Source organism: Candidozyma auris, chromosome 2 (genome assembly GCF_003013715.1).
Source record: "Candidozyma auris chromosome 2, complete sequence".
NCBI classification, from domain to species: Eukaryota; Fungi; Ascomycota; class Pichiomycetes; order Serinales; family Metschnikowiaceae; genus Candidozyma; species Candidozyma auris.
In genome coordinates, this window is record NC_072813.1 from 1,334,976 (window position 1) to 1,346,912 (window position 11,937).

Below are 11,937 nucleotides of genomic sequence, written 5' to 3' on the forward strand. Positions count from 1 at the left end.
GATATTACAATCTTCATTATCTAGTGGAACACTTTTTTCCCAGTATTTTACCTCTTGAAAGATATTTCATCATCTGTCAAAGATGTTGAAGCTCTAAACGTTGGAAATGAGTAGTCATTAGGGCACAGGCCCGCGCATATCTTTATGGCACGTGATCACGACATTCAAGAGACTCACAACATACCTGGTGAGGAAACACCAAGGTATTGCGGCCTGCACACGCGCGCACCAACCGACGGAAAATTTCTTCTTCATCTCTTCATACTCACATTTGAAAGTTCAGTTAATCCAACGAAGTAAAGATGGCTCAGCGTGTTACCTACAGAAGAAAGACTCCATGTATGTTTTGAAAGCCTTTAAATTGCTTTAATATCATCTCAGACTGTCCCTAGAAATGTTCCATTCGTATACCGTGAAAATCTCCCTCATTAGTGCTAGATCCATGAAATTCAACGAGTCCACCGTTCGAAAGTCGAATCCTATCAATAGCACTATCCTCCAAATTGAATCATAATGTTAAAAGTCCATTTAGATCCATCCAATATTCAACTATTTTTTCCTTCAATGTCAACTCAACGTTCGCCCCGGGACTGACAAGAGATAATACCACCTTAAAATCAACTGAATACTAACAAGCAGACAACACCAAGTCCAACAAGATCAGAGTCGTCAAGACCCCAGGTGGTAAGTTGGTCGCTCAGCACTTGAAGAAGCAGGCTACCACTCCAAAGTGTGGTGACTGTGGTATCTCTTTGCAGGGTATCGCCACCTTGAGACCAAGACAGTACGCTCAGATCTCCAAGACCAAGAAGACTGTCCAGAGAGCTTACGGTGGTTCTAGATGCGCCAACTGTGTCAAGGAGAGAATTGTCAGAGCTTTCTTGATTGAGGAGCAGAAGATCGTCAAGAGAGTGTTGAAGGATCAGCAGGAGAAGCAGGCCAAGAAATAAGCAACTCCATAGGATGCTTTTGAAGTCTGTAGGGCGTGCAGCCCATCTCATGTTGATGTAATTTAGTCAGTGTCATGGTCTTTCTGTAATAAATACAACAGTTAGCCAAATGAAGTGAACATAATCGAGCAGAGCGAGATTGTGCTGATGTAGTGTAGTGAAAACTAGTCTTCATTTTAAAGAGCAATATGAAGCGGCTTATTCCAAAGAGGTTTTCTATCAGTGCCCTTTCTAGGATGCTGAAAAGTTTCGGGCACAATGATATACAGCCATATCCCAAAGCTTACTCTCTTTGTTTCTGCTAATCACTTGTTCTGACCCTATGTGCTGGAAAGTAGTAGACTTCCTTTAGGCACTCGTGAAATTGCGTTCTTTCATGGAGTGAAGCGAAGTGTTATCCTCATTGTACATCCTCGCAGTATAGTAGAGATATACGCTTGCGGGCATCTTCAAGTCACTTTCCCTCACATAAGGACTGCTATCAAATGAATATACTGGTTTTAAATTGAACAAACATGTTCGTTTTCTTCAAAACCTGTCTGTTTTTGAAGTTTTTCATCACATCCACCCACTTTTGCAGCTATTCCAATACGTCAACATACGATTCATGAACGAAAGGCGGTGTCTCTTATTATTCACATGAGCCAGTGTATATGGCCCACCTTGATGGTTAGGAATGCTTAATAAAGGTAGGTTACGTCCCAATGTTTGTACGATTGGCCCACCTCTTTTATCCGGAAGATGGCGCCAACGATATATGGATTCCCATTGAATTAAAGATGAATTGAGCTTACCATGAAGAAAAAAAAAAAAAAAAAATAATCAGTTGTCGTTCATATTGATGTTCAGATATCCTTGTATCGATGTTAAAACCACCCCAAATCCGGATAAGAGAGGTGCCACTCCTTGAGCAATATTCACTTCAACGCTCAAGGAAGAGGTCAAGGCTAAGAATATATTCTGCAAATATATATAAACATCTCTACTTGTGTGTATTTTAACGACTGCCACTATTGCCCTACCATTCTTATTTAGTCGTCTCGAGCTCATCACATCGAAGTTACCTTCATCTACCTGTTGCTGTCCGTCGAAAGCCATACTCTATGTAGGCGATAATAAGGTCAGCTTTTTAGTCGAAGTCATTCTTCCAAAATGCATCCAATTCTATCTTACCGGTATGACTGATTGTTTACGTATGGCTTGCTGTGATTCATTGTATGCTTCCATGCGAGGTGCCTTATCAAGGAGTGGCTGCGAAACGGGAACTTGTTCCCGATGTCACTATATAACGCAATTGTTATCTACTGAATAGTCTTGGAAATCAGTAGAATTTTGATTTCTTTACCAATGGACCTGAGCCGACTTGCTGATTGCCTCAAACACACCTACATTCCCAAGAAACCTCAACCTCAACCTCCCCAAGTCCCCAACTACCACCCATGCTTGATAGTACAGGACTCCCAAACGGATCCTGGCAAGACCAAGAGCTGTGGCTGTGCCGATTCCTACTGTGTGAAATACGCTCCTCGGTGGATCCCCAGGGGTTGACTACGCTTGATGGATAGGGCTTATGGATGTCACCATTTTAATAGGTTTGATCGTGGATTTCGTTATTGATAAATAAATGCTGGGTATAAAAATGGATTTAGTGTCCAAAATTGAAAAAGTCTTCGTCGTGAGTCACTTGCGATTGCACATCGTCAAAGTGATTGCTTCCATCATCATACTCGTAGTGATCCCGTTCGTCGTAGACAACGTGCTGCTCAAATGGATTCTCTAAGGAATCATGCTGGGGGGAATAAACAGGCTCTTCCCTGTAAGGGCCCGAGTTAGCAACAAATTGTGACTCTCTGGGAGTCTCGTATGGATTGACGTGCAGCTGAACCCTGCTAGACATTTTGCTAGAAGTCCTGCTCTGGGTGTTTCGTAGAGTGAATTTTTTGGAGCCGGATCTATTGCTCTGGGGCTGCTTCACTGGGGTGCTTTGAACAGTGCTTTCCGCCGTCTGTGAATATGGTACAGCAACAAAATCTGGTTTGTTCTGTTTGCTTGAGCCCCGAGCAGAATCTTTGAGAATTGGCAAAAAGCTCTTTCTTTCACTCTTGCCAGGTGAGAAAATGTCAGAGTTATCAGACTCTTGGGACGATACTGACAATTCTCGAGTATGCACCTTTTCTGAGCGAGTCGATTTCTTCGTGGAATCATCTGACCAAGTCGAGCCAGGGAACAGCTTGTCCTCGTGAGCCTCGACGTCCTCCTGGTCGGTGACGTTCTTGATCGACTTCAAGGAGATGTTCAGGCCCTTGCCCATAAGAACACCGGGGTGGAAAGGCACAAGCAACATCACCATGAGCAAAACCATAAGGCCGTCAAGAGTCATGACAAACTCCTCGTGGGTGATCAAGTAGCCACTCCAGCCCTCTGTCAACTCTACAAGTCTGTAGACACATCTCACGTAGATGAAGAATACAGACAAGAGCAACACAATGGGGAAATAAGAAAACGATTTTCTCGACCAAATGTGCTCATACTTTGGGTTGTACTTGGGGTTCAAGTACCGCTGTGTAAGCTCTCTCCCTCTGCTGGTTGCAAATAGGAAACTGAATAAGTTGTGGAAAGTAAATTTCACGTGGGGGCTGGCTTTGAACCATTTTCTGTTCATAAAGTCAAAAAGGAAGTACAAGAAAAGCGTCATGGACACCACCTGGAACGCAATGCCGGCCACCATGGTGTTGGTACCGGGCTGAGTATCACCAAACCGCTGGAGTTGCACTGCAGCACTGGCACCGCCAGCAGCCTGAACCACCAAGCTGACAAAGTCACAAAACACAAATATGTACAGAAACCATAGCGGTTTTAGCACGGAATACTGCCGACCATGAATAACCGTCAATTGAGCCAACACAAAGTACACTCCTGCCATAAGAAGCGCTGGGGCCAACGTCAAGCAGATAATCTGGCACAAGTAGGCATCCTTATTACCGTAATTGCCAATGGAGGCGATACGGCCAATGTACCCTGTGAACTCGCAAGCAGTGCCCATGGAAAGACACACGCCAAAGTAAGGGTGTCTTTTCCAGAGAAAGAGAACAATGTGGGCCACAAGCAACAAGGCGAAAAGCCCAGCGAATATGCCATTGGCTATAGGGCTCAACTCCATCTGGTACAAGTTGATGCCCCTTTCCAACTCCTGGAGCTCCATGGTGGAATTCCAAATAACTGAAGTCATCTCGGGCATTCTCTCGTTATCTGTGGCTGTTGCCATGAACCGCTGAGCTGAGAGCACCGAGAGGGACGCCTGGGCAGCTTTGCCCTTTTTCGCCATCTCATACAAGCTCATCCTGTTTGTTTCTGTGGGCAAGGCCTCTGATATCGACATTAATGTCGATACCAATCCAGAGTACGCTTGTGGTGCCACATGAGTCAAGGTTGTGTGGGAGGGTAACTGGGTGGTTGACCAAGGCTGGGTGAACTGGGAGAGCCACGCAGACATTGCCAAAGCGAACGAAAGACAGAAAGGAAGCGAAAGAAAGTGGAAGAAAAAAAGATATGGGTGTATTTATGGCTTCATTTTGTCGGGGGCGATGCCTACTTAAATGAGTGGGGATCGGGCGACTCAAGAGAGCCCTTGCAACGCTGTATTTGGGTGGGTAGATTATGTCTGGCCTGCCTAAAAGGGCAAGCGAATTGAAGACTATTGCCCGAAGGGGTAAGAAATGATGTTCCGTACTGCAGGAAGGCATGTATTTACGAACGGCTGCTTTTATTCAGCGAATAACATCTCAGTGAAGAATTTCACCTATAACCCATTGTGCTGAAGATATGAGGACGGCGTTTTTCTCTAGAGCCGTTTCGGTGTCTTGGAGAGCCCGAGACGGGCTTGTCGTATAGGGTTGGTAAATCTAAGGGATTGTGGGGTTCGCAGTGGACAGGGCTAGAATCCTTCGGCCAATGATGATCTTAGTCTACAGTGTGCTACACAGCCACACTTTCCGGGTCTCACGGGATCTATAGAATTTATGCTGCGGTATAAAAACCTTACTTCAAGATTATTTCGTAGAACCATCAAACACCTGGTGTAGGCGTCGGTTTTCGTCTGTTTACGGGACGAGCCAGAAGGTGCCACAATGCTTGTACTGCACACAATTGGTTCGCTGCGCTTCCTCCTTCCACTATATGCAGTGCGACACGCTCTTTTTTGCATCAACAGTAGATTGTCATCCACGCTCTTGTTGCTCCACGCCGCGCTTCAGCGCAGGGTTTGATAAAGACGAGAGTGCACAGGATCAATATGTACTGCAGACAGCCGACAGAGCACTCCCAAAGCCGCACTCACCCGCCACGCCGCTCCCTCAGACCGCGTTTTGCTCTTTTTCCTTTTCTAAGGGCTCCTCTCACCTCTTCCCTTATATCCACCTCTTCTGCCAGCACTAGGTTACTTAAAAAAAAAACCAACCTAAAAATCTTAATTTCCGAGAATTTAACCAAACCCTTCAAATAGTTTGAACCCGCATCGTTTGAAATCGCCAACTTTAGTCCATCCTTTCGCTTTTTGACTCGTTGTACTAAACGGCCCCTGTCTCACCTGAGCTCAAGGTTCCCATTTCATTCGTTTCAAATTCCAAGCGAAAAGCTTAGAAGATTTTGAGTGATAAAAATCAACGGTTGCTTTTCATCACGGTTTTCAGGTCTTTCGGAAAACGACTACTTTGAGTTCCTTTTGATCTCGTCCCGCGATTCAATCTTCACAAAGAGGAAGTGACCACTAGAATCTTCTTTACCAAACTTCACCTCCATCTACTTTACGACCATCCCCTCTCACAAAAGGAGATCTCTTCTTCACTTTACCTTCCAGATCATGTCCAGAAGACCTCTTCACAAACACAGCGTCAACGTGCTTACCGATACTCCCAAGGCTCCCTCGGCTAAGATTACAACACCTCCACGATCAGTTCATTTAAAGCGGAACAACTCAATCCTTGAAACGCCTGTGCGTCCCGACCAGTCGCACTACGGCCACTCCAGCGTTCTGGGCAACTTTTCAATGAATAACGTACTTTTGTCGCCAGCTTTCTCGTCACCACAGCCCCCGCAGCCTCCCATCTTCGATCATCACCTGCTGCTGTCTCTGTTGGCAACGTCCGACGCAAGCGGCCATTCCAATTTGGCGCCTCCACCTCCTTTTGCAGCCAACTTCAGGCCCACCAACCAACCCTCGCAACTGGATTTCGGAAGCAATATCAACAGTGTTTTTGGTGGCTCAGTAAACACGTCACTAGCTTCGGCACCCGCTGTTGGTGGTCCAAACATTGCTACCAAGAAGAAACTGCGCCCGAAGAAGGCCAGAAAAGATAATGGAGAAACCAGCTTCTCCATCGACTCCCATGAAAAGCCTCCATATTCATATGCCACCCTCATTGGCATGTCAATCCTTTCACATCCTGATAAACAGCTTACCCTTTCTCAGATTTATGCTTGGATATCGGAGACATTCAAATATTACCGCCGAGAGGATGTGGGATGGCAGAACTCCATTCGCCACAACTTGTCCCTCAATAAGGCATTTGTCAAGGGCATGAAATCCAAGGATGGAAAGGGCCATTTTTGGTGCATCAAACCCGAGTGTGAGGATCTATTTTTGAAGGCGAAAAACAACAAGAAGAGTCTGTATCATGAAGTTATGGATCAATTGGCCATTGCTCGCCGAAAAAACTCGGCTGCTTCGATTCCTCTGTCACCAACAAGTGGCAGCATGGATGATAGAAAGAGACCAGAGGAAGACAAGGCGGAGGGACCATCAAAGCGCCCCAAGATAGAAGTGCACCCTTCAACTGATGCACATGACGACTCTCCTCTAGACAACAACATCCTCCGAACTCCAATTGTTCGCACGCAGTCAGATTCAGATAAGCCAGTGCTCGCCGAGAAGAACATGACGTTCACATCCAGTTTTAGTTGTAATCTGAATTTCGAGCTTCTGCCAGCGCACCCAATTGAAACAGGCCCTCTTCTTGAGCCTCTTACGCCGGCGGCATTAACCAACGTTGTCATCCAGCAGACAGGCTCTGCTAGTGGTTATTCTGGCGTTCAGCTCCCGTCGATCACTCTCAATCGTGTGGCACCACCTCATCTTCCACAGCTTCAGCCGTCCATGGCAAACAACGCTACACCTCGAACCGCAGGCTCGGCTCGAACACCCATTGCGCCCATGAAGACTCCACTCCGAACGCTCAAGACGCCGCTGGGAAGCACTCTAGTGCGAAAGCTCTGGCAATCTCCTTCGTACCTTGAGGAGTTTTATCACTCTCCCTTCGGCACGGGGCGGGCGTTGCTTAACTCTTACGACGACGACGATATGCTCATGAGAGCATTCGACAGTCCAGCCACATCGAGAGACGGTCGCATGAACTTGATTCATGAGTTGAAGCGTGCCGATGATAATAGAAATGATGACGACGACGACAAACGGGCAGATGCACCTTCAAGTGATGCCACCGACGTTGACGGAGCAAATGACTGATGCATACAATTGTCTATCTTATATTCTTTTTATGTTTTTTTGGGTTCCACCATGGGTTCAGCGCAGGAGGGCGCTTAGTTTGTTATCTTTAATTAATTTTCATCCATATCATCTCTGTGTATCAATCGTCCTTGTTCGTACTGGCGCATCCTTGACAACCACAAGTGACACAGCCTTCAGGGTGCTCTTGGTCATCTTTGAGTTGATGCCGTGGTACTCGGCATATACATGTGCTTCCATGATTTTTTTCTTTGGCTATAATACAATTGACACAGCAAAGCTTCTCATAGCCCTGCTTCTTCCATTTGGCAATCAAGTCAGCATTCACGTACTTCTGTCGAAGAAGGTAATCGTAGAGTTCTCGAGAAATGAGCTTTTTCTCGTAGTACATGCTGTAGACATATCTGCTTATCTGATGATCTAGCTTTAAGATGGGCCAAAGAGAGGTCTGTTTGGTTTCTGTTTTGATGGATTTCCGCTGGGCCTCTTTGAGTTTGAGTTGTAGTTTCTCGATTGTTGGCTTGACTTTGTCGAAGTCCTCGGGGATCTTTCTTTTGTTAGCTTTGGGCATGAAGGTTTTAGATTATATTCTGTTTAGTGTACATTTATGTCAACGCGAAGGCGATGAGGTCCAAAAAAATGACGACATCAGCAGGATTCGAACCTGCGCGGGCAGAGCCCAATGCATAGCCCGAAGAAATTCGAGTGCATCGCCTTAACCACTCGGCCACAATGCCTGTATCTAGATTATGAAGCAGCAAAAAATGTATAGAAAGTATAAATTTAGAGGCCGAAATAAGTCAAAATTTTTTGATTTTCTGATTTAAAAATATATCAGCAAAATCCCTAAGCGAAAAAAAGCAGAAATAGATGTAATTGAGAACCTAGAATGGACATTCACGCCAAACGAAATACACTATATTAACGCTTGGAAACAGTTGGTAAAAGGAAGTCGAATAACCCACCCTTATACAATTGCTTCCAGGGCTCGCATAGAGGATGTGTCAGCGCTACTAAGTCTACGGGGCAGACCATCGGACTCAGAAAGAAAAATGTTAAGAACGGGGATTTTCAAATCCCAAAGTAAGCAAAGGCAGGAGAAGAAACCGCCTATTATGCCGGGAAGATTTCGAGAAATAAGCCCGGAAGCAAGGCCCATTAAAAAATGGGACAAGTTCTGGAAAGCCCTCTATAAAGAAGAATGGATCAAACGCAACGAGCTAGGGGCAATTCATCTCTTTAATATTGGGTCATACGTGCCACAACATGACGAGCGGCCAACAAGAGCCGCAAAATGCTTATTGTGTTTGAAGGAAATTACTCTGGATGTTTTTCTTCAGCACATCTACAATGAATGTGCGATATCGCAATATTGGTGGGACCACCTAGGGTTTCTGCGAGCGATGAATCTTAGGGAGATGTTAGCTCCTGAGGATACCTCGTTCGACAACTTGAGGAAACTTAATTGGTTCGTAAAAATCGTCAGAATCACCTACAAAGGGCGACGACAGTTGGGCAACGAGGGAGTGACCCTCCCAGAGCTCCTGAATCGAGCTTTGAGGACGGCGATGCGACGAGTCACTCCAATGGGTCAATAAACGCACACTTAATGACGAGTGGAAATTCATAGAATAGTCACGGCTGAAGTTCAGAGGGGGCCATTCGCACCGCACGGTAATGGATTGACACTAGTTGAGGATATTAGGGGTTTTGTTTTCTATAATGATATAGTTTTCGAGTTAGAATGGAAGTGGCAACACTGAAATCCTAACGCTCCTCTAATACATGAAGTCTATAAAAAAAAAAATTCTAGACCTTATTAATCGATGACATTCTTATGGGCTGTGAGAAAGAGCAATTCACCGCAGACACTAGCGTTCAATAACAAAACCACTCATTATAATGAACTACATACTCCTAATAATACTTTTCACTCGCGCACTTCCCCCTCTGTCTGATGAACTAGGAAAGAGTGGTTCCAATGGCCTGACTGGCTATAAGAGAACGCCGCTAAGTATGAATATCGGACAATTAAAGTAGGCGAAGTAATTATTCTCCCAGAATATCGCGACTCATTAGAAGTGTTTGGTGCTGAATCTCTGTTGGATGAAAGTTTCAAAAAAAGCACTGGAGGTTATAGTATAATTTTATAATCGAGATGAGAAGCTTTTACTTCAGACGCGGGAAGCATTTTGTTTGAGTATGGTGGTCCTATTGTGCATACATAAGACCTCATCCACGACGATGACGTTAACGATATTGCAGCACTTCGAGAAGCAAACATCTCGGTTAATACAACACATCAGCGTATGGTACTTAAGAAATTTACAGAAGGTGCTGAACTTTGGGGAGAGATACACAGAAGGAACTAGAGCTTGGGGTCTAGAAAAGCCGAATTGTGAAAAGCTGAATGTATTTGCCTCAGCGGAATATTAAAGTGATGTGATTATGAAACCTTCTCAAGATCATCATGGAAATCGAACATAAATTAAGGGTGTGAATTTCTCTTCAATTGGCCTCACCATAACTGTCAGAACGGTGCAATGCATTGTTTACAATCAAGGAGCTGTCATTCTGGCTGTATATTTACTTTGGTTGTATGAATGAAGGCATTCACATGAAATTCAGCATTCATGAAATTCAGCATTTAGTCATGAAAGTAAACATCCGTTATTATTGCATCAGACTCTATGGATAAGGATTCATACAATATGCATCACTACGACCACGAGAAAAACAAGCTCAATTTATAGCAATTAGGTGTATTTTGGCAGTAGGGATAGTAAACGACGAGATTAGTACCACTTTGCGGGTGTATTCTTCTGAAAGGCAGCCACAACCCACAGTTTAGCGCATTTTATAGCGTCAGCAGGAGCAAAACGATTCACAATTGTATTCTCCTATGTTTGTTCTGCTAACTTACCGTGGGTAAGAAAGCACAGAAGAATAGGGGAGGTGTTTTCAAACTGCACTTGTGCTTCAAGAAGCGCAAACTCGGTCTCAAAAACGCAATGGCTGCAAACAGCGAGGGAGTAGTATTTCCACAAGAACAAGAAGGCCACGAGAGTATAATTCTCGCCGAATCCGTCGGAACCAAGCTACTTCCAAGTTGCACTTTCGAAATTAATATTCAACGTTTTCAATTGTAAAGCTTAAAATTGGGCACAGTGAAGTTTTGGTGCCCCCAGACCCGCTCGTAATGGGATTCCCAGCCACCTAGCTAAAGTATGCTTAGAGCGCAGCCACCCAATGGTAAACCCGTACACCACGCTCGCAAGGCAGAGCATTCACGCTTTTTTCTCTGGACCGTGACGGCCAAAGGTGTTCAGCCCCTGTAAAAGCCATCCGGAAGTCTGGGGAACCCAGAGCCGAGCGCCGAAGGACCACGAGATGGTACGAAACCAGGAGACTCTTTTAGAAAAAAAAAAGCAATTCCCAACAAAACACAACAGCAACGAAATACAGCCAAGAATGCTTACAAAGTGCCAGGGGTTACTGTTCTGGTCAATTGTGCGATTGACTACTTCCCATCTGTCCATCACCTCCCACCCACACTTTCGCAGCCAAAGGCAACTAATACACCAGCATGAAGATTCTGGTCATTTTTGGCAATCTTTACTGAATTTCAAGCAACAACGTCCATTTCACGTCAAACTCCCAACGGATTCTACTGACATGCCGCCGCAACCTCACTGGCCAATCCAACCACTCACTGAACTCCACGCCCTCTCATAACCTTGATTCGCAGCCATTCTCAGATAAGGCTCCCAGAAGCAAGGCGAGGCAAAGCGAAGTAAAGTGAAGCAACCCGAAGCAGATGGCAAAAAATAGCAACCATTTCAATTCACGTAGCAAGAAACTAAAAATAGTGGTTGCACATTCACGTACTCTAAGACATCTAAATCAACATCCTGTTACTACTTCCTCGGAACCCATCGGGATCCGTCAAGGGGAGCCGCCAGGGGAATGTGCAGAACAAACACGGAACGCCATTTCCCATGAGATCCCCCCGCCTGGCAGCTTTTTTGGCTTCCTTCCATACACAATGTTGATTTGTGGGCCCCTTTGTTCCCTTTGACGTGGGGTCTTTTTGATTTGTGACACTATGCCACAGAATGCGCTTTTAGCACCCGAGGCATCGCTCTATTTTTCAGGGTCCCGAACACGAACAAAAGGCCCGAAACAGCCGCCATTAAGCCTCCAGAGGCTTCAAGACCTGGGGAATCTTGGTCATCAAACTACGAAACTAAGAGACTATCGACTGCTATTTTGTCAAATTTCGCTTTGCCATGGTGAGTTTGGTGGGCTTGACCTGGTGCACTGCATTTTTATTTTTAATTCTCTGACCTTATTTTTTTTTGTGCTTTTTTATTATGATTTTGCCGTCCTTTTTCCTCCCCTTATATCAAGGACCCGCCATCACACGAGCCGTACTCCACAGGCCTACATTTCTATACTGTACTTGTT

At 45.1% G+C, this 11,937-nt stretch overlaps 4 protein-coding genes and 1 non-coding gene across 5 annotated transcripts; 2 read left to right on the top strand and 3 right to left on the bottom strand. All coding sequences in view use genetic code 12, as the record gives it.

Moving 5' to 3' along the window:
* Positions 1 to 302: 302 nt before the first annotated feature.
* Positions 303 to 950, top strand: CJI96_0002074 (60S ribosomal protein eL34; the record flags this gene model as incomplete). Its single annotated transcript, XM_029035456.2, has 2 exons — positions 303 to 339; positions 640 to 950. 2 exons carry the CDS (start codon positions 303 to 305, stop codon positions 948 to 950), a joined length of 348 nt encoding a protein of 115 aa, XP_028890698.1.
* Positions 951 to 2,595: 1,645 nt separating this feature from the next.
* Positions 2,596 to 4,443, bottom strand: CJI96_0002075 (RTA1 domain-containing protein; the record flags this gene model as incomplete). Its single annotated transcript, XM_029035455.2, has 1 exon — positions 2,596 to 4,443. The coding sequence occupies one exon, from the start codon at positions 4,441 to 4,443 to the stop codon at positions 2,596 to 2,598; it is 1,848 nt and encodes a 615-aa protein (XP_028890697.2).
* Positions 4,444 to 5,808: 1,365 nt separating this feature from the next.
* Positions 5,809 to 7,470, top strand: HCM1 (Hcm1p; the record flags this gene model as incomplete). The annotated part of the gene is made up of 1 exon (XM_029035599.2): positions 5,809 to 7,470. One exon carries the CDS (start codon positions 5,809 to 5,811, stop codon positions 7,468 to 7,470), a length of 1,662 nt encoding a protein of 553 aa, XP_028890841.1.
* Positions 7,471 to 7,591: 121 nt separating this feature from the next.
* On the bottom strand, positions 7,592 to 8,041 carry BUD31 (U2 snRNP complex subunit BUD31; the record flags this gene model as incomplete). Its single annotated transcript, XM_054702074.1, has 1 exon — positions 7,592 to 8,041. The coding sequence occupies one exon, from the start codon at positions 8,039 to 8,041 to the stop codon at positions 7,592 to 7,594; it is 450 nt and encodes a 149-aa protein (XP_054558049.1).
* Positions 8,042 to 8,110: 69 nt separating this feature from the next.
* On the bottom strand, positions 8,111 to 8,207 carry CJI96_0002078. Its single transcript has one exon. It is a non-coding gene; the product is annotated as a tRNA-Ser (tRNA).
* Between the last annotated feature and the right edge of the window lie 3,730 nt (positions 8,208 to 11,937).